At 39.9% G+C, this 22,821-nt stretch overlaps 1 protein-coding gene across 1 annotated transcript in view; it reads left to right on the forward strand.

Moving 5' to 3' along the window:
• pik3r3b (phosphoinositide-3-kinase, regulatory subunit 3b (gamma)) overlaps positions 1 to 22,821 on the forward strand; it is a 287,104-nt gene that overhangs the window by 91,951 nt on the left and 172,332 nt on the right. Inside the window, exon 5 of the mRNA XM_062998002.1 lies at positions 21,365 to 21,496. Coding sequence (XP_062854072.1) covers positions 21,365 to 21,496 — 132 coding nt within the window. The remainder of the gene's footprint in view (positions 1 to 21,364; positions 21,497 to 22,821) is intronic.

Below are 22,821 nucleotides of genomic sequence, written 5' to 3' on the forward strand. Positions count from 1 at the left end.
TACAATCACCTGTTTGAAATCACATCATCATTTTACCTCATTACTAGCCCTAAATTACCCATGTCCCTACTTTTTTGGAAAGTGTTGCAAGCCTGAAATGCAGGAATGGAGGTTTATTAATAAATGAAATGAAGTTGACCAGATAAAACATGCAAACTGTCCTGTTTTATTTTATTTGCATTTTTCCTACTGTCCCAACTGCAAAAAAGGGTGGCACACTGCAATAGCAGGTAGGGTGGCACCAGGGTATTTTGGATGTCCTTTAACTGATATAAAGCGATTATTAATGTACACTAATCAGCCATAAGATTAAAACCACCTCCTTGTTTCTACACTCACTGTCCATTTTATCAGCTCCACTTACCATATAGAAGCACTTTGTAGTTCTACAATTACTGACTGTAGTCCATCTGTTTCTCTGCATACTTTATTAACCTGCTTTCACCCTGTTCTTCAATGGTCAGGACCCCCACAGGACCACCACAGAGCAGGTATTATTTAGGTGGTGGATCATTCTCAGCACTGCAGTGACACTGACATGGTGGTGGTGTGTTAGTGTTTGTTGTGCTGGTGGATCAGACACAGCAGCGCTGCTGGAGTTTTTAAATACCGTGTCCACTCACTGTCCACTCTATTAGACACTCCTACCTAGTTGGTCCACCTTGTAAATGTAAAGTCCGAGACGATCGCTCATCTATTGCTGCTGTTTGAGTCGGTCATCTTCTAGACCTTCATCAGTGGTCACAGGACGCTGCCCACAGGTTGCTGTTGACTGGATATTTTTGGTTGGTGGACTATTCTCAGTCCAGCAGTGACAGTGAGGTGTTTAAAAACTCCATCAGCACTGCTGTGTCTGATCCACTCATACCAGCACAACACACACTGACACACCATCACCATGTCAGTGTCACTGCAGTGCTGAGAATGATCCACCACCCAAATAATACCTGCTCTGTGGGGGTCCTGACCATTGAAGAACAGGAACAATTGTAAAACTACAAAGTGCTTCTATATGGTAAGTGGAGCTGATAAAATGGACAGTGAGTGTAGAAACAAGGAGGTGGTTTTAATGTTACCTGTACAAATACAGGTAAAATGAATGCAGAATGTGGATTGGCTGGTCTAAATTGTGTACAATGTAAATCAAAGTGTTGGTCCCGCCTCGACCTGTCAAGATGAATGTGGTTACATAACAAATGCTTCATTAGTGCTGTGTGATAGGAAACAGACATAGGAACTAAACCAGGGAACAGATTAGGCCTGGAATCAGATTAGTACCCACGTTGTGGCAAACTGCACCGTCTAATGGAAAAGGATCCAAAGTGCCAGTCCCATCTGGTCTTTCAAAGATCTCAGAAAATCCTACTTCATGTCTCTTCCTGTTTTCTTACTTTTTTCCACTTTATTTGATGGACGCGGTTTGCCATTACGCCACCGGTCACTCGAAGGCTGGAAATATTAACGCCACAGCCGTCCTTTCAGCAGCCAGGCTCATGCGGAACACTGGGTGCCATTCGAGCGGACGGCCAAGCAGTGGCGCAGTCGAGCGGGCTTTGAGAGAAGAGAAGGCATTACCTCACCCGGATCAGAGCCGTGCGTGGCGCTTTGTGAAATGTTGAAGTGTCGTCATGGACGTGGCGAGCCCATTTTAGCCTGGCATACGCCTTTGGAAATGCATCACAGAAAGAGAAAGAGAAACAGGGCATGAGAGAGTTGGCACGAGAGACGGAAATAACCTATAAATGAAAATAAAAAATGACCTGGAATAAACAGCAGAGCACCTACAGCGCGCCCGTGTTCAGATCTCACAGTGTTTGATGTATGAATATGATTTGTGTATGATGAGAATAAACAGGCTGGTACACACATACACGCATGTACACACACACACACACACGCACAGCGCTCAGCGGTAGCCAGGAAAAGAAGTTCCGGCTCCAGTCTCCCTGGATACAGTAACACACACACACAGCGCTCGGCCAACCTGCGCCCACTCCACGGCCTGGTTATAGTCCCTTTCCCGGCCGCATTTGGGCACCTCTGTGCCCTTTTTCTCGCGGTCTGGCTCAGAAAGGAACGCTTAGCTCAGCAAAGCACAATTTTAAAAAACGCTGCTCTCATCCTCCACCCTTACTCTCCTGCCATTGGCTGGCGATGATGTCATCCTGTCCCATATACCATAGTCGATACCCTATTAAACGCCAGCGTTTTAAAGTCAGCTGTTCCGGAAGGGGTGCGCTGCTGCCTAAGCTCTTCCACTCGGCCCCGTGTTTTTATAGGAGTCGTTTAGTGAGCGGCTTGATTAAGTTCAGTGTCTGAGAGATTTTCGAGCGAAGAGTGTAAAAGACTGCAGGCAACCGTTTCTACCACGTCTAACAGATGAAGCGTTTTATTTAAGGCTGCTGTTCGCTGCCTAGTTTTTGGTTGGTGATCCTTGTTTCTACACTTACTGTCCATGTTATCAGCTCCACTTACCATGTAGAAGCACTTTATAGTTCTACAATTACTGCCTGTAGTCCATCTGTTTCTCTGCGTGCTTTGTTAGCCCCCTTTAATGCTGTTCTTCAACGGTCAGGAGCCCCTCTACAGAGTAGATATTATTTGGGTGGTGGATGATTCTCAGCACTGCAGTGACACTGACATGGTGGTGGTGTGTTAGTGTGTGTTGTGCTGGTATGAGTGGATCAGACACAGCACCTCACTGTCACTGCTGGACTGAGAATAGTCCACCAACCAAAAATATTTTAGAAGATGACCGACTCAAACAGCAGCAATAGATGAGCGATCGTCTCTGACTTTACATCTACAAGGTGGACCAACCAGGTAGGAGTGTCTAATAGAGTGGACAGTGAGTGGACACTGTGTTTATTTAACACACCACAACCATGTCAGTGTCACTGCAGTGCTGAGAATGATCCACCACCTAAATAATACCTGTACGGAGATCCAAATCACGCACAGAGAGTCACAGACCGATCTCTTTATACCCCGTCTCAATTGCAGCAGTTATGAGGAATCCTCTCCGGCATTCCCTTTCTCGGATGAGCCAATCATCCGTAAAAGCACCCAGCCTGCCTGGAAGCTAAGATTCAAACTTATGAGTTTGAGATGTCAGCTCTGGTGTGCTAGTGTGTGTTTACCGCTGCGCCAACCGAGTGCCTAGAGTGCATTCAGTGTAAAACAATGTGTCAAATGTTCCATGTGTACAGTATAAAGAGTTATGTTTACGTTAACTGTTAACTTTACATACAAATAGATTCATTGATTCGTAGAGTTTGTAAAATGTGGTGAAATGACCGAGTGTATCACTGTAATCTTGCACGTCGTCCCCAGCCGTGACCTTGAGAGGGCCGAATCGCTTTCCTCCAGTTCAGTCATGTGTGAAATCCTCTCTGAAGCAGGTCATTAAAACATTATTACACCGTCTGAATGTGGCACAAAGTGCAGATGGGGCGGCGTGGATTTGAGGAGAGCACAGGAATCGATTCTGGGTTCGTTTGAAGGAGGGTGTCGTCGTTCTGTGTTTTCTGTCTGAAGAGTCTCTTCCAATCACAGATCAGCTGAGTTATACATCTATAGGGATGCTTCCATTCTATTTCTGTAATTTATGATAAGATACTAATATTAAAGCTATAAATATGGTTTCCTGAATGACCTGATGAAATGAGCACTTACCCTGCGGTCAGTTTGACCTCAGGCTTTGGTTCAGTTGTTTGTGGTCTGAGGGTCTAAGCTGAGTCGTATCTCACACAGACGAGGCTGTTTGTATTAAAGAAGGAAGCGTGTTCTGGATTTGCTTTTTTAGTTTATTACTAATAATGATCACACACTCAGATTGTTTGTTATTTATTGTTTTGTTATTGTGAGAAAAGTTGTGCCGCATTGAATGCTGGGAATGCCTTCACTGTTGAGAAAGCATCGGATTCTCCCTCGTCATTCAGTCAGATTATCACTCAGAATTAAGGCGCCTCAGTAGGAGCATTTTAAAGTTTTTAAGAATTTAGACACGCCCTCCTCTCAGGAGTGTAGGATGACTTTAAAATGTGTCTATGTAGAGAGATCACTGGGTTGTCGGACACGCCAGTAGTGGTGCTTTTAGAGATATTGCACTGTTACTTTGGACACTAATATGTACTTTACCACCAAGTTTTGGGGCCCAAGCTCATCTCAAATGGACCACATGACAGTGATGTGGTCAGATGTGTCCACATTTTAGCTTGATTCTGATAAAATGCTGTATATGCTATAGAATCTTCAATTGAAAGAGCATGTGTGAGGTCAGGCATTGATGACTTGACGTTTTGGCCCTTTTCCTTCATAGCGCTTTTCCACCAAAAGAACCCTGGTTTTTGAACCGGTTCTGTTCAGGTTTCTTCAAAACCTGGTGTTTTGTAGGGAACCGACCCGCGTTTCCACCAGTTTTTGGGAACCAAACCTGCATCATCAATGGTGGGCGCTACACAACGAAAGTAAACAGTAGTGATGTGATGGTGGAGCGTGTAGATTACCTGAGAGCATTTGTGCTGTTGTTACAGAACAAAAAGCATCAAAGCTCAACTATTGGTAATAAGAAGACGTAGACGTGTTTGTCGCAGTTGTTGTTTTCTTTAGCTCATTGACGTGAGAAGCGTTTTGCGCTTCGCTCTCACCACGACTCTCGGCACAAATAGCCGATTTGCTCAGTGCTAAAGTTCCACGATACGAACATCCATCTGTGTGAAATAACCATCAAATCCAGTCTAAAAGCTCCACATGTATCTGTGCTTAGCCGTATTTACTTCACTTGTGGTGTTTATGCAGCTCGGGGTTCTGAATCTGCAAAAAGCTTCACCTAAAAAAGCATAACGTGGCTTAATGTACTAAAAGTATGACACAGAAACACTCAATTTCTCTCCGTTACTACAGGTTATAAGTGCTCTATACTGTCCGGGTCACTTTTACCACGTCATGTCACACAGTTCATCTCTTTTGAAAATATCAGTGGCAGACTGGCTCAAAATGTAATCAGGTGAACTTTAAAAGATGAAAGTGCAGCGCAAAAAAGGCAGGAAACACCTCGGACAGGTGACTACTACAGGTGCGAGGAGAATTCAGTTTAGAAAAGAAGCACTGTTTCAGTACTCAGTGAGACGTATTTATTTCTCTGGATTTGGAGTGAAACTCTTTCCTCGGTACTGCTGGGTTTTGCAGTCTTGTCTGTTTGCGTCATACTTCACGTTCTCTTTCTTTGTCAGAGCTGCTGGCAGATGTCACAGTAAATGCATGACAATAACGTCACCCTTCAGCTCCATTCTGAAAGCCTGCGTACGCATACAAACACTGAGCTGACATGAACTGAAGGATTTTATATCTGCCAGAAAAGGAACGCTGAAGCAAATAATGGTTTCTCACCAAGTTCAGGAAGAAAAAAGTTCAGAAAATTGCCCACACGCTTTCTATTCACGCGCTCGCTCATCAGTATGCATAATGCAGAGTTCATATACGTGATCAGAGCATCACTACTCTATTATTACTCTCCCAGTACTTTTATTTTACTTCTTTAATTCCTTTATAGTTTTAGCATCCACCAATAAGAGCTGTTTGAATGGATCGATACTGTATATCGATCAGTTCCAATTTAGAGATGCTGTAAATGAAATTGGTCCTTAATACAAGAATCAACTCTATTAAGAATTACAAAAACAAACTACATCATTTTTCTACAGTCACCTTCCGATGTATTTTAATTTTTTTAGTAAACAGTCTTAATAATTTTTACTAAACAGCAGACTCATTTGAAACTAGTCCGAGTTGCATGTAAGACGCACACACAGTGACTTCAGACTCGACTCGTTTTAAATGACTCGACTTGTGACTTGCAAAAAATTACTTGTGGACAACAAAAGTCAGCAACATTAGTTAGTTATATATACAGTGTATCACAAAAGTGAGTACACCCCTCACATTTCTGCAGATATTTAAGTATATCTTTTCATGGGACAACACTATAGAAATAAAACTTGGATATAACTTAGAGTAGTCAGTGTACAGCTTGTATAGCAGTGTAGATTTACTGTCTTCTGAAAATAACTCAACACACAGCCATTAACTAAATGGCTGGCAACATAAGTGAGTACACCCCACAGTGAACATGTCCAAATTGTGCCCAAAGTGTCAATATTTTGTGTGACCACCATTATTATCCAGCACTGCCTTAACCCTCCTGGGCATGGAATTCACCAGAGCTGCACAGGTTGCTACTGGAATCCTCTTCCACTCCTCCATGATGACATCACGGAGCTGGTGGATGTTAGACACCTTGAACTCCTCCACCTTCCACTTGAGGATGCGCCACAGGTGCTCAATTGGGTTTAGTCCATCACCTTTACCTTCAGCTTCCTCAGCAAGGCAGTTGTCATCTTGGAGGTTGTGTTTGGGGTCGTTATCCTGTTGGAAAACTGCCATGAGGTCCAGTTTTCGAAGGGAGGGGATCATGCTCTGTTTCAGAATGTCACAGTACATGTTGGAATTCATGTTTCCCTCAATGAACTGCAGCTCCCCAGTGCCAGCAACACTCATGCAGCCCAAGACCATGATGCTACCACCACCATGCTTGACTGTAGGCAAGATACAGTTGTCTTGGTACTTCTCACCAGGGCGCCGCCACACATGCTGGACACCATCTGAGCCAAACAAGTTTATCTTGATCTCGTCAGACCACAGGGCATTCCAGTAATCCATGTTCCTGGACTGCTTGTCTTCAGCAAACTGTTTGCGGGCTTTCTTGTGCGTCAGCTTCCTTCTGGGATGATGACCATGCAGACCGAGTTGATGCAGTGTGCGGCGTATGGTCTGAGCACTGACAGGCTGACCTCCCACGTCTTCAACCTCTGCAGCAATGCTGGCAGCACTCATGTGTCTATTTTTTAAAGCCAACCTCTGGATATGACGCCGAACACGTGGACTCGACTTCTTCGGTCGACCCTGGCGAAGCCTGTTCCGAGTGGAACCTGTCCTGGAAAACCGCTGTATGACCTTGGCCACCATGCTGTAGCTCAGTTTCAGGGTGTTAGCAATCTTCTTATAGCCCAGGCCATCTTTGTGGAGAGCAACAATTCTATTTCTCACATCCTCAGAGAGTTCTTTGCCATGAGGTGCCATGTTGAATATCCAGTGGCCAGTATGAGAGAATTATACCCAAAACACCAAATTTAACAGCCCTGCTCCCCATTTACACATGGGACCTTGACACATGACACCAGGGAGGGACAACGACACATTTGGGCACAATTTGGACATGTTCACTGTGGGGTGTACTCACTTATGTTGCCAGCTATTTAGACATTAATGGCTGTGTGTTGAGTTATTTTCAGAAGACAGTAAATCTACACTGCTATACAAGCTGTACACTGACTACTCTAAGTTATATCCAAGTTTCATGTCTATAGTGTTGTCCCATGAAAAGATATAATGAAATATTTGCAGAAATGTGAGGGGTGTACTCACTTTTGTGATACACTGTATATATGACCCGACATCATTCTGATCGTGTCATTTTCTGCTCTCTAATAACGCTCCGGCAGTCTTAACCTGCAACGCACGCAATGGCTAAATGTTCCAGCCAGCTTCTGGCGTAGTGATGAAGCGTCGCTCCCTACTCTCTTCTTTGGATTGGAATCTCACCTAAAATGGTGGAATACCCTACGTAGTGCACTTCACTGGAACAGCTGGTGTGAATGAAGCGCTCTTACAGAATCGGCGCTAATGACTGTAAGAACCGCTTTCTAAACCAATCAGAGCTTCTGATTGTAATTGTTAGTAAGAAATGCTGTTATTTGCATTTATTCAGTTTGCGTCACACAGATGACGTGGTAATGAAACGCTTGATCGGCTTTCTAACGACTTCCTGTTTTACTTCACAACCGGGAAAAGTTTGGAGGTTTTTAATTATAAGCACATTTACAAAATTAAGGATTCTATTCCTAATGGGACACATGCTTATAAATGTAATAGCATCTGGAAGAACAGAAGCTAAGGTAAGCAGTGGCTATGATGTTTTTTGCTGTGTTTTGGATTTTGGCCGCTGTGCTGCGATTTTTTTTGTGCGCTTTTGTTTTGCAATGAAAACAAAACGTATCAGTTTAAGCTTTTAACTGGAACCTTCTTGTTATGGAAATTACATTCATTTGCCGATGACTAGGAAAGTAAAGGCACTAAGTAAAACGGCTAAATACAGTCGCTAATCTGTTGTTGTTTTTTATCTGAACTTACAGATTATTTGTTTATTTCTACGCTACATTTCCAATGTATGTTTTGTGTAGCTTATATTGACTCGTGACTTGACTCGGACTCTAGCATAAAGACTCGTGACTTGACTCGGACTCGTATTTTGTGACTCTCTGCTAAACAGTGACCAAAGAAAGTTGTAGCTGAGCTTTTATAGAAGTTTTAGCAGGCTGCCACTCCTTACCTCAGTCTCAAATGTATTAAATAACGTCCAACGTTCGCACACCCAAACACACACACACACACAAACACACACACACACACACACGCTTGTACTATTGAGTAAACAACACTGAACCCCATGTTGGTAAACCTACATAGACAACACCAAATATATCACAGCGAGTTTGTTCATTGTTCTGGTGGTCGAGGACGTTCCTGGTGCAGAACCTCGCAGGTCAGGACGTTGTGAAAAACACCACAGTTTATTTTTATGGTGCAGCGTGAGAGTCTGGAAACTATGTGCATAATAATGCTCAGAAAGTTTTCTTCCCTCCCAGGAGAAATGGTATAAAACAGTTTGTCACGACGACTTTTACACGCTTTATGGAAATGCAGCCCTGGGTGCCTGCGTTGGTCTTTTTATTATGCAGTATTACTCAAAAGTTGGAGAAAAAAAACTATTTTCTCTCACAATTTCCATTGTTTTGTGTCGTAAAAGTTTCCAGAAGTACCTCATAGAAACGTATAAAACTTCACGTGCATTAAAATTAAATGTAAAAAACTTAAAAATGTATAAACGTTTATATACAGCTAAGCACTTTTACTGTAAGCAGCCTACAATTCCCTCCTCACATTATGTTCTTCTAAACAAACTATGTGACCAAAAGTATGTGGACGTCCGTCCTCATTGTTGAGGTTAGGTGTTAGATAAATCAGTTCAACAATATAAATGATATACTGACAGCTTTGTGGTGACAGTTTGTGGTGACACTTGCTTTGTTCTGTCCCCAATAAGCATATTTAGGATACCTTTTAATGTTGATTTCAAGGCGACCTTATTTTATTTTTCTGCATGACACCATCTAATCATATTTTATTGAGCAAAGTTTGTTTGTTTATTAGGATTTTAACGCCATGTTTTACACTTTTGGTTACATTCATGACAGGAACAGTAGTTACTCATTACACGAGATTCATCAGTTCACAAGGTTATATCAAACACAGTCATGGACAATTTAGTGTCTCCAATTCACCTCACTTGCATGTCTTTGGACTGTGGGAGGAAACCTGGAGTGCCCGGAGGAAACCCACACGGACACAGGGAGAACATGCAAACTCCACACAGAAAGGACCCGGACCGCTCCACCTGGGGATCGAACACAGGACCTTCTTGCTGTGAGGCGACAGTGCTACCCACCAACCCGCCCTATTGAGACGCTTTTATACAAAGTGACTTGGGGGCGGGGGTTGTACCTGTCCAGGGGGGTGCAAAATTACTGGATTTTTTTTTTGTAAAAGTAAAGCAATTCATTATTCACCCACAGGAGACAAATTCAATAAATTCTTGCTGACCACTCCCACATGCCCGTTTAATGTCATCCAGTTCAGTCTGAAAAAAACCTTAAAAATAGCGCTAACAGCGAAGATAAATCTGTGACAAAAACAAGGACGTGTCTTTAAGAGAGGTGTATAGTGGGAGATGCTCTGTTCACAGTATCGATAAAAGTGAGTCAGGAGTCGATTCATATGAAGCGAAGCGTACGTTTCTCTCCTCAGTCATCTCTCTGTTTTTACTGTTATTGATAAATGCTTCAGTTTTAAATAAACACCAGCAACTGGAACATTTTGTGTGACTCACTTTCTTTATGTATAAGGTCGGCACATGGAGGGGGGCGCATGTCCAAAAAGGTTGAAAACCCCTGACCTGCAGTAACTGTGACAGTATACAGTCTAAGCAGTTGAGGGTTATAGGACTTGCTTAAGGGCCCAACGGTGTTAACTTGCCAGTGGTGGGGTTTGAATCGGCAACCTTTTGATTACTAGTCCGGTACCTTAAAAGCTAGGTTGTGTTTCCACTGCCTTTTGATCTGAGGTGAGTTTGAGCCAAGTGAACAATCAATGTATGGCCTTCTCTTTATGTAACAGAGGATCAGGTTGCATTTCTTGATGTAGCGGTTAACTGTGTTAAGTGACAATGGTTTTCTGAAGCCTCAACTGTGAAGATGATTAGAAAACTAAGAAATGTATGTAGATGCAATAACTAGTTAGTGGTGCCAATAAATGAGATTCATTGAGAGGGGACTGATCAATAGGGGTTCGTTTCTCGCTTGGCTGTGCTTCTGTACCATGGGAAAATGAGTCAGTAGCCACCTGCTGTGGTAGTAGTTTCTTCTGTCGTTAGTAGTAGTAGTAGTAGTAGTATTTAGGATACCTTTTAATGTTGATTTCAAGGCGACCTTATTTTATTTTTCTGCATGACACCATCTAATCATGTTTTATTGAGCAAAGTTTCTTTGTTTATTAGGATTTTAACGCCATGTTTTACACTTTTGGTTACATTCATGACAGGAACAGTAGTTACTCATTACACAAGCTTCATCAGTTCACAAGGTTATATCGAACACAGTCATGGACAATTTAGTGTCTCCAATTCACCTCACTTGCATGTCTTTGGACTGTGGGAGGAAACCTGGAGTGCCCGAAAGAAAACCCACACGGACACAGGGAGACCATGCAAACTCCACACAGAAAGGACCCGGACCGCCCCACCTGGGGATTCTATAGTAGTAGTAGTAGTTTCTTCTGTAGTTTCTTCTGTCTGAAGGCTCCAAAGCTCTTTAATGTTCTTGAATCTTTTCACAATGTCAGGTGTGGTAGATTGTAAGAGACCTAAATTACTTACAATCTTTTGTTGGGATATTGACAGTCAAAATCAATTTTTTATCAATTTCAAACTATAATCAAACTGCTCAGCCAAAATAGTAAGTCGCCTGTACAGAGGGTGGAAATGCCAGAGCACATTCCTCATGACTGCTGCAATTACAATCTCTGCTGATCAGTGTCAGGCTCTGTGCGCGATACGGATCTCCATATGAGCTTGCCCCGTGCAAGTGATAACTGGACGTGTGTCAGAGGGGGCGTGTGTTAGCAACGGCTTTCCTTGGTCAGGAGTGGAGGTCAGCAGCAGTAGAGGAAGAGAAATGCAATTGGGGAATTGGATATGACTAGAGTGGGAGAAGAAGAAGAAAAAAATAAAATCAGTTTTTATTTTATTTAAGTGTATTACTTTTTCTTTATTGTTTTGTTCATTTTTTCACTTATTTTAAGTAACCAGGGTTATGGTACTTCCAAAAGATTGTTATTATTATTCCTATTGTTATTATTATTATTATTATTATTATTACTATTATTATTATTATTATTATTACTATTATTATTATTATTATTATTACTATTATTATTATTACTATTATTAATATTATTATTATTTATTTATTTATTATTATTATTATTATTACTGTTATTATTATTATTATTATATTATTATTATTATTACGGTTATTATTATTATTATTATATTATTATTATTATTATTACTATTATTATTATTACTATTATTATTATTATTATTATTACTATTATTATTATTACTATTATTATTATTATTTATTTATTTATTATTATTATTATTATTACTGTTATTATTATTATTTTATTTTATTGTTATTTATTTTATTTGTATTATTACTATTATTGTTATTATTATTATTATTGTTATTATTATTATTATTATTATTATTATTATTATGCTGGATCTAGAGGTTCATCACAGAGCATCACTGATTCACTCATATGTGTGCACCTTTCCTAGCCTGCTCACCTTAAAACTAACCTAATCAATGTGTTTTATAAATACAGCGATGAGCCGGACGTTTTAATGATCTCGTTGGCCAAATTAAAGCAATAAAGTCTCTTGTTCTCTCTCGGCCTCGGTCCTTCAGACTCTTGGGAATGTTATAAATTGATAGAATTATTGGAGTAATCAAATCTGCATCTTGTGGAGCACTAATTTGCTTAAGGTCTGTTTATTTTAAATCAAAGTCCATTACTTTTTTTGGCCGTAAAAACACAGTTACTACATTTAAATGAGCTGCCTGAACTGCTTAAACTGCTTTCTCGGAAAAGCCGATGGAGTCGATGGAAAGGTTGGATAATTCACGGCTAAGAATTAGGGTGAAGCTGATTGGATCAGCGAGAGCCGCCGTACGATTGGATCCACATGTGTAAAAATACATAGATAAAAATCTGAATAAATGATATTGAAATTTACTGAAGGCAGATATAACTTTATTTAAATTGATGTTGAGTTGTGTATTACAGGCTTAGTAAATTTTACATATTAATATTGACAGACCATGTGACTCAGAGACTACTGTTTGCTGTTTTGTTTAATTAATCTAACAGACACATCGAGAGGGTGGCGTAGATCACAGAATCATGACCACCTGCCCTGCCACTAATGGTCATGCAGATGACTGTCTGTGGTGTTCTTTCTTCTGAGGAATTCAGCTGGTGATCTGGCGCCCTTTGGCCCTCACAGAGTAACCATTCTGAAGGGGCGAGCTGCCTCCAGAGGTGGCGTGAGGGCACCCGTTTGAACAGAGCCACACAGATGTCAGTGATAGAGTCCTTTTTTGCACAGTGGTGGACTGAGTAGCTAGAGCTGTAATAGCTCATTTTTCACCATTTTTGATCTTTATTTAATTTTTTTTTTTTTTTTTTTCCTACTTTTCTCTGTGGTTTCACATTTTGCTGGGGGCATATTTATTTATTTAATTATTTATTTATTTTACTTAGTAAGTTAGTTAGCTAGTCTCTCATTTCCTCTCCTGACAGCTACCATTTTTTTACTCTGAATTATAATTTTTGTACAGTTTTTGTTTAATTTTAGTTTATTTTTAAAGCATTATGTATAGTTTTAATTTAATTTAATTTAACTATAACAGCACTGACAGAAATAGAGTGTTTCTGGGAGAGGAGGAGTTTAAATATGTTTGGAATTTTTTGCCATTTCCTCCCAATTTTTCTCCTAACTTAGTCATATCCAGTTACCTGATTGTATTTCTCCTCTACTGCTGCTGACCTTTACCCTTTCTGACGCGTGCAGTAGCCGACTGCTTTTTTTTTTTTTACCTGCATGAGACGGGTTCATACGGAGATCCGTATCGTGCATGGAGAGTTACGCACTGATCTCCATTATCCCCCGTCTCAATCAGCCAGCAGAAGCAAGAATTGCAGCAGTTATAAGAATCACCTCTGGCTTTTTTACCTTTGGATGAGTCAATCATAGGCGCCCAGCCTGCTGGTATCACAGCTGATATTCAAACCTGTGAGCTAACTCTGCGCCACCCGAGCGCCAAAAACACTTAGAGACTTTAGAAACTTTCTTTTTCCCTTGAGGATATGATTTATGAATATGTTTTTATTTTATTTTATTTATTTATTATTTACTTATTTACTTTATTTTTTCTTATATCAGTAAGCCTGACCTAAGCCTAAAGAAATGACCACAAACTTGTAGCCTGTGTAGTTGTTGATCCTTCTCTAACTGATCAACATTATAGATCACTTGTAAAACCATCAGTCCTGACCCCCAGTGTCAGTCTGGAACCCAGGCCATTGTTTCAACACTTCAGACCTATTTGAATGGAGTCTTTGTGATGTAAACTCTAACCAAGTGTCACCAGGGTGCTTTAATATGGTGCGAGGGTGAGGTCAATGAGAGAGGGTTCTGGTCAAAGCTGGTCCAGACGATCAGCTTGCTTTGTTTTTAAAAAAAAGACTGGCATAAGGCCCTCGGGGCACAGATAAAGCCCGAGAGGATCAATAAAGCTGGACCAGATGGATCAGGAGGCCAGATTCTACTGTGAATTCGGTTGACAGGCATGTAAATGGCTGAAGTGGAAGCTCGGTGGAGGGAGGAGGGGCGGCCGAAGACTTTTTAAGCTGATTGATGAGCTGAAGAAGACTCTTAGCGAAGTAGGCAGAGGTGTCAGGCATCGATAAGTTCACTGAGAGAAATTCCGTCAACAAATGGTCAAGCCAAGCCGGAGGAAGCGATCGATGTGGAGTCATGACGAAAAATGCAAAGCCGGGAGACGAGGCTCAACTGTGAAGATGATTAGAAAACTAAGAAATGTATGTAGATGCAATAAATAGTTAGTGGTGCCAATAAATGAGATTCATTGAGAGGGGACTGATCAATAGGGGTTCGTTTCTCGCTTGGCTGTGCTTCTGTACCATGGGAAAATGCAGACGGTATAGAAAATCTCTGTGTTAATCCCGTATCACATCAGTGCAGGTTATCGGGTGTGTGATCAGGATTTTAATGAAGTTAAAAAGCTTTTTAAATTTACATTTTCATTCTTATTGATGGACAAAAATATTAATATAAAAATAATAAAAGTAGTTTATAGGCATTATTAATATTATTATTTATTTATTATCATTATTATTATTGTTGTTATTATTATTATTATTATTGCTACACATTTATTATTATTATTATTATTATCACTATTATTATTATAACTTATTATTATTATTATTGCTACACATTTATTATTATTATTATTACAATTATTATTGTTATTGCTACACATTTATTATTATTATTATCATTATTAATATTGTTGTTGTTGTTGTTGTTGTTGTTGTTGTTGTTGTTGTTATTATTATTATTATTATTTCTACACATTTATTATAATTATTATTATTATTATTATTATTATTATTATTATCACTGTTATTATTATAACTATTATTATTATTATTGTTACACATTTATTGTTATTATTATTATTATTACTATACATTTTATTATTGCTACACATTTATTATTATTATTATTATTACTACACATTTATTATTAAATTGTTATTATTATTATTGTTACACTATTAGTATTATCATTATTATTATTACTTATTATTGCTACACTATTATTATTATTATTATTTTATTACTACTGTACTACTACTACTACACTTTTATTATTATTATTATTATTATTATTTATCTTTATTATTATTATTATTATTATTATTAATATTATTATTATTATTACTTTTATTATTATTACTGCTTTGGCCTTCATCTGGGAGTTTGGGTGGGGTGTAAGGGTCAAACCCATGTTTTGTTAAACCTAATAGCACAAGAACTTAAATTTAATTTAATTTAATTTAATTATTTATTTATGGATACGTAAGTCGCAGTAGGAACAAACAATAAACTTCTTTCATTTATGTTACCAGTGTGTCTTTCTAAACTCTGAACCACCCAGTCAGGCTTTAGAGTGTTGGTGCTTGTAAACAGCTTGAAGAGGAATGTGTTTATTTTACTAGCTGCATGATGTTGCTGCTTAAGAAGAGTTAAAATTCCAGAGGATTTCATTATAAGTATAAAATACACGAGCAAACAAGGACTTTTGTCTAACTGCTAAAACTTAATGAATTCAGTTTTATTATCTGAAACTTATCACCAATATTCTCTCAGGTAGCAAACACCACTAAAGCTCCTCAGAAACTCTAACTACAGCACTACGGTGGTGCAGAACTCCTGACTCAGTTCCTTAAAACAGATACTTTAACAGGCACAGTAAAAACGACAGGCCGTTAAGGATGGAATGTCAACACAGGGGACAGACAGGCTGTTAAAATGAGGCGTGTATGCCAGACTGTACCAAGCAATACTGTATGTTCTGTGTCAGCTTCGTAAAGAAGTAGCACTGAAGCAATGAGATGTTTCTTATAGTGAGAGCGTTACAAAGAGGAAATTTGGCCGCATTGGGTCTGTCTGAAAACCCAGTGATCTCTCTACATAGATGCATTTTACGCCATCCTACACTCCCGAGAAGAGGGCGTGTCTAAATTCTTAGTGTTAGATTCCTTAAGTGCTCCTACTGAGGCGCCTTAATTCTGAGTGATAATCTGACTGAACGACGAGGGAGCGTCCGACGTTTCCTCAGCGCTGAAGGTATTCCCAGCATTCAGTGCGGCACGACTTTTCTCACAAAAAATTACAAACATACCGGACGAATGCGAAACAACCAACGGAGTTCCTTTCAAATGTAAATAAATTCTTATTGATGTTTAATTTGTGTAAAGGTGCACGAGTGTGATTTATTTCTAATCTGCCTTATGAGTTCGATGTCTTATTAGAATCCTCTCTACTGTGGCAGCTGATCAGGTAGGCAGTAGGCAGCAAGGCAGCTCACTAGGTTTTCGGACTGGTACAACACTGGGATTAGGGAGCTTGATGTGATGTTGCAATTACGATAAAGGAGCCTGTAGCATGGTGGTATATTATACATAACACTTAGGGTCTGTCTGAAAACATAGTGAGCTGCCTTGCTGCCTACTGCCTACCTGATCAGCTGCTTAAGTAGAGAGGATTCTAATAAGACATCAAACTCATAAGGCAGATTATTTAGTCGCACTACTTATACAGTGATTACGACAATGACATAACCACAGTTTTGGCTCACTAAGTTAACACAGTTAACAGTTGTGGCCTAGCGGTTAGGGTACTGGACTAGTAATCCAAAGGTTGCTGGTTCAAGCCCCACCACTGCCAGGTCGCCACTGTTGGGCCCTTGAGCAAGACCCTTAACCCTCGATTGCTTAGACAGTGTCACTGTACTGTAAGTCACTTTGGATAAAAGCATCTGCTAAATACTGAAAATGTAAATGTAAACACAGTTAGCCTCAGGCCGTTCAAACCAACAAGCTAGCATGCCAGCTATTGTCTCCCTCCGTGTACCGAAAACTCCATTGGTTGCTCCACATTCGTCCGCCATATTTGTACATTTTTGTGAGAAAAGTCATGCCGCACTGAATGCTGGGATTGCCCTCAGCGCTGAGGAAGTGTCGGACGCTCCCTCGTTATTCAGTCAGATTATCACTCAGAATTGAGGCACCTCAGTAGGAGCATTTTAAGGGATCTAATACTAAGAATTTAGACACGTCTTCTTCTCGGGAGTGTAGTATGATGTAAAATGTGTCTGTGTAGACAGAGAGCTAGGTATTAGAACAGACCCTTAATGTTAGCTTCTTCCACACAGAATTCAATCAGACTTTACCTTAAGTAGGTGCAAACAGCCTGGTACATCTAGTCCTAAGTGTTCAGCTGATTCCACAAATACATATTTTACTATGTGATCATGGCTCTCCAAATAATCCTGTATCTTTATTCATTCTTATAACATTCATCTAAATGACAAATTAATTCTCTAAATGGAGGTTTGATCATATGAGGAGCATTTTATTTGCTTAAGTCTATCACACATCAGAGTTTCAAGTCTCAAAGTCTTTACAAGACAAATGAGCGTCCAGGTCCTCAACCTCTCCATTAGCATCAGTACGTCCAGCAGTGGGTCTACAAACTAATCACGTTTAGCAGGTCTACAAACTAATCATGAGGGAGAAGGTCATCAGCAGGGCTTAATGGGCTTTTCATCTCATTGCAACCCGATTGCCGGGAAACTTCCTTTACAATTAGTCAAGCTGCCGATCAATACAGTGTTGAGATGGAGGTGGGTGACGGTACGATTGTGAAATAGAGGAGTAAGAACGTTTGAAGATGGACCCTAGATTAGAGATGAAATAACGATGAAGGCAAACCGAGAGAGTTCACAGTATTCCTCAAATAATAATGCATACTTCATGTACACTGCAGTTTGTACAGTGGGGCCAAAAAGTATTTAGTCAGCCACCGATTGTGCAGGTTCTCCTACTTAGAAAGATGAGAGAGGTCTGATCCAGGAAATCACATTGTAGGATTTTTAAAGAATTTATTTGTAAATTATGGTGGAAAATAAGTATTTGGTCAATAACAAAAGTTCAACTCAATACTTTGTAACATAACCTCTGTTGGCAATGACAGAGGTCAAACATTTCCTGTAAGTCTTCACCAGGTTTGCACACACTGTAGCTGGTATTTTGGCCCATTCCTCCATGCAGATCTCCTCTAGAGCAGTGATGTTTTGGGGCTGTCGCTGGGCAACACGGACTCCACAAATTTTCTCTGGGGTTGAGGTCTGGAGACTGGCTAGGCCACTCCAGGACCTTGAAATGCTTTTTACGGAGCCACTCCTTCGTTGCCCGAGCGGTGTGTTTGGGATCATTGTCATGCTGGAAGACCCAGCCACGTTCCATCTTCAATGCTCTCACTGATGGAAGGAGGTTTTGGCTTCAAATCTCACAATACACGGCCCCGTTCATTCTTCCCTTAACACGGATCAGTCGTCCTGTCCCCTTTGCAGAAAAACAGCCCCAAAGCATGATGTTTCCACCCCCATGCTTCACAGTAGGTATGGTGTTCATCAGCATTCTTCTTCCTCCAAACACGACGAGTTGAGTTTTTACCAAAAAGTTCCATTTTAGTTTCATCTGACCACATGATATTCTCCCAATCCTCTTCTGGATCATCCATAAGCTCTCTGGCAAACTTCAGATGGGCCTGGACATGTACTGGCTTAAGCAGGATTTGAGTCCCTCTCTGCATAGTGTGTTACTGATGGTAGCCTTTGTTACTTTGGTCCCAGCTCTCTGCAGGTCATTCATCAGGTCCCTCCGTGTAGTTCTGGGATTTTTGCTCACCCTTCTCATGATCATTTTGACCCCACGGGATCGAGGGAGATTATCAATGGTCTTGTATGTCTTCCATTTTCTTACAATTGCTCCCACAGTTGATTTATTCACACCAACCTGCTTGCCTATTGTAGATTCACTCTTCCCAGCCTGGTGCAGGTCTACAATTTTCTTCCTGGTGTCCTTCGACAGCTCTTTGGTCTTGGCCATGGTTGACTGTTTGAGGCTGTGGACAGGTGTCTTTTATACAGATAACAATGTCCAACAGGTGCCATTAATACAGGTAACGAGTGGAGGACAGAAGAGCTTCTTAAAGAAGAAGTTACAGGTCTGTGAGAGCCAGAAATCTTGCTTGTTTGTTATTGACCAAATACTTATTTTCCACCATAATTTACAAATAAATTCTTTAAAAATCCTACAATGTGATTTCCTGGATTTTTTTTCTCATTTTGTCTCTCATAGTTGAAGTGTACCTATGATGAAAATTACAGACCTCTCTCATCTTTCTAAGTAGGAGAACTTGCACAATCAGTGGCTGACTAAATACTTTTTGGCCTCACTGTATACATCGACTCTCAGACTAGCATGTGCATTTATTACCCTATTCAAGCAAACCCAGGCACTGAAATCAAATCAGTCCATTATTGATACTGAATGTCTTCAGAACAAACCTAAAAACGCCGCTCCAAGAAGTGGATTTGAACCCAATGGTTATTTTATTATAGTTCCTTTCATGACTGTGTTTTTTTCTCCATGTCACGACTATCATTAAAATCAGTGTAGAGCTTTTAATAGATCATTGTGGATTATTTCCACCCATATTTAAATAAATTCCACTTTTTGTGGAACAGCTAACACAGTTCACACAGTCACACAGTAGAAACTGGACTGTGGACGGTGCTAAAGAAAGAACGACAAAATCATAACCGATGGATGGATGGATGGATGGATGGATGGATGGATGGATGGATAGGTTGATGGATGGATGGATGGATAGGTTGATGGATGGATTTGTTGGTTGATGGATTCGTTGGTGGATGGCTTCGTTGGTGGATGGATGGATGGTTTGAATGATTGATGGATGGAAGGGTTGGTGGATGAATGTGTTAATGGGTGCACATTTGTATGTACATTACCTGCATACTCTATTATAACACCACATTTACTGCACAACAACATTGAATATTTTAAAAGGAACAGTAATTAAAATTATAATAAATATCAAACACATGGATGGATGGATGGACAGTGGATGGATAGGTTGGTGGATTGATGAATGGTTTGGTGGATGGATGGATGAATGGGAGGTCAGATGGATGGACAGATGGTTGAATAGATGGATGGATTAGTTGGTGGGTGGATGGATGAATGGATGGTCAGACGGACGGACAGACGGATGGATGGATGAATAGACTGGATGGATATGTTGGTGGATTGATGGATGGATTGATGGACGGACAGACGGATGGATGAATAGATGGATGGATGGATAATGGATGGATAGGTTGGTGGATTGATAAATGGTTTGGTGGATGGATGGATGGATGTATTGGTGGATAGATATATGGATGGATGAATGAATGGTAGGACTGACAGATGGATGAATAGATGGATGGATTAGTTGGTGGATGGATGGATGGTTTGATGGATGGATGGATAGATGAATGGATTAGTTGGTGGATGGATGGATGGATGGTTGGATGTGTTGGTGGATAGATATATGGATGGATGAATAGACTGTCAGGTGGACGGATGGATGAATAGATGGATGGATTAGTTGGTGGATGGATGGATGGATGGATGGATTGCATGTATACTCTAATACACATTTACTGTACTACATTATTGTTTGAATATTTAAAAAACAATTTATATTAACTGTCACACATGATTAAAAATACATTATAGTATAATATCTTATGGGTTCTCAGTTTTGGGTTAAACATTATATATTTATTTATTCCTGGTTTGAATAGTAGGCTTTATAACAGCATGCAAATAAAGTAGTATGGGAAAATAATGAGCTTTTAGTCTGTAGGATTAAGCATTTTAATCTCTGTGTGCCGTTTACTTCCATAGAGATCTTTCTGTGCTCCAGAGCTCTATATACAGCTATACACAGCTAATATACTTGTGTGATCTATGTGGAAACCTGACGGTCACATCCCAGCTATTAATTGGACCGCTCTCATCTGGAATGTAGGAGGAAACCCATCAGCTTTTTTTGAACACTTCTCAATATATCAATATGCCTTTATAATTTCAGCGCAATCAGAGGCTTTTAAAATTTCCACTGTCTAATTGCGCTCTCAGATGGCCATTATCTCAGGTAGTGAGTTATCGACTAGACGGCTAATTCTCAGAGCTGTTTGCTTTCTGAAGGACGCCATCGAATCAGGCGAGATTGCTAATAGATAGCGGTCATTTCGACTCCCGTCTTGTGAAGACAATAATAAGGATGTCTGCAGTAAACTTTCTTATTTATTTATTTATTTTCTTTTTTCCAGACTCATCTGCAGTGGATTTTGAGCAATACGAATTAGCTGTGTTGGCTGATACTCTCAGGGAGTATCTGCAGGAGCTGCCATGTCCCATCATACCAGCTGTGGTCTACAGTGAACTGGTCTACACTGCTCAGGGTAAGCAGGCTTAGGCCAGATGTTGACGTGTACACTGGATGGCTGCCATGTATAGCCTGTATTTATTCAGCTCAAGCTACATGTGACACCCAAATGTTTTACCACTGAGCTGCGATAAAGCATTAAGATTTAACACCAGATTAGACAACATATCCCTCACAGCTTTGGCTCTGACAAGTAATACCTTAGTTCTATTAGTTCTATTAGATTTCCCTAATGGTATTTACACTTACATTTTACATTTTCAGCATTTAGCAGACACTTTTATCCAAAAGCCACTTACAGTACTGTGACAGTATACTGTCTGAGCAATTGAGGGTTAAGGGCCTTGCTCAAGGGCCCAACAGTGGCAGCCTGGCAGTGGTGGGGCTTAAACCAGCAACCTTTTAATTTATAGTCCAGTACCTTAACCGCTAGGCTACTACTGCCCTTTAGTATAATGGGTAATAGTATAACACGTATGTTATTTACATGGACAAATTGGTAGCGATGGGTTAAATAGGATGTAAACCAATGCTGTAAAATATTATGACTGAAAGTTACTTCAGTATTGCGGTCTTACAATTTTACTGATCGTGTTAATGTTGTTGAGAGTATGGCTGATTTATACAGCTGTGTGTCGTCTGCATAGTAGTGAAAATTAATGTCATGTTTATAAATATCTTTTCCCTAATGCTATCATGTAGAGTGCAAATAACAGAGGCCCCAATACTGACCCTTGAGGAACACCATACTTTACTTTGTAGTTTCCACACATATGTTATTTACATGGACAAATTGGTAGCGGTGGGTCAAATAGGATTTAAACCAAAAGAGTACGAGTCCTTTAACACCTACTGTGTTTTCTAGCCTATGCAGTAAAATATTATGATTTACAGATTCAAACGCCGCACTTCACATTAAAACTAATTTTATAATTATAAATATAAAAAGTAACACATCTTGGGTTATTATTATCACTCTCTATTAAAGAGGAAAAATATAATATAAAGGTTTTGCTTTTATAAGTGAATGATTATACTCAGTCAGGGCATCTTTTCATACTATCTGATACACTTTCAGTACAGTGTGCGGCCACTTGTACAATGAAGGAAGCTTTTCATTTCTGATCATTTTATTTAAACTGGTTCTACATTATCTATGGTTGTATGAAATATGGTAAGTGTTGGGTTTCGTGTTGGAGCTGTTCAGGCTCTGATGGTGACAGTCATTAATTCTGGTGTGTTATCAGTAAACGTAGATGTGATAGTATGTTTAGATTAATAGTGATGTGCTAGATGAATATGATTAATTCAGCACAGTTCATAAATAAAGAGACAGTGATC

This window comes from Trichomycterus rosablanca, chromosome 6, assembly GCF_030014385.1.
Source record: "Trichomycterus rosablanca isolate fTriRos1 chromosome 6, fTriRos1.hap1, whole genome shotgun sequence".
In the NCBI taxonomy this organism is placed as follows: Eukaryota; Metazoa; Chordata; class Actinopteri; order Siluriformes; family Trichomycteridae; genus Trichomycterus; species Trichomycterus rosablanca.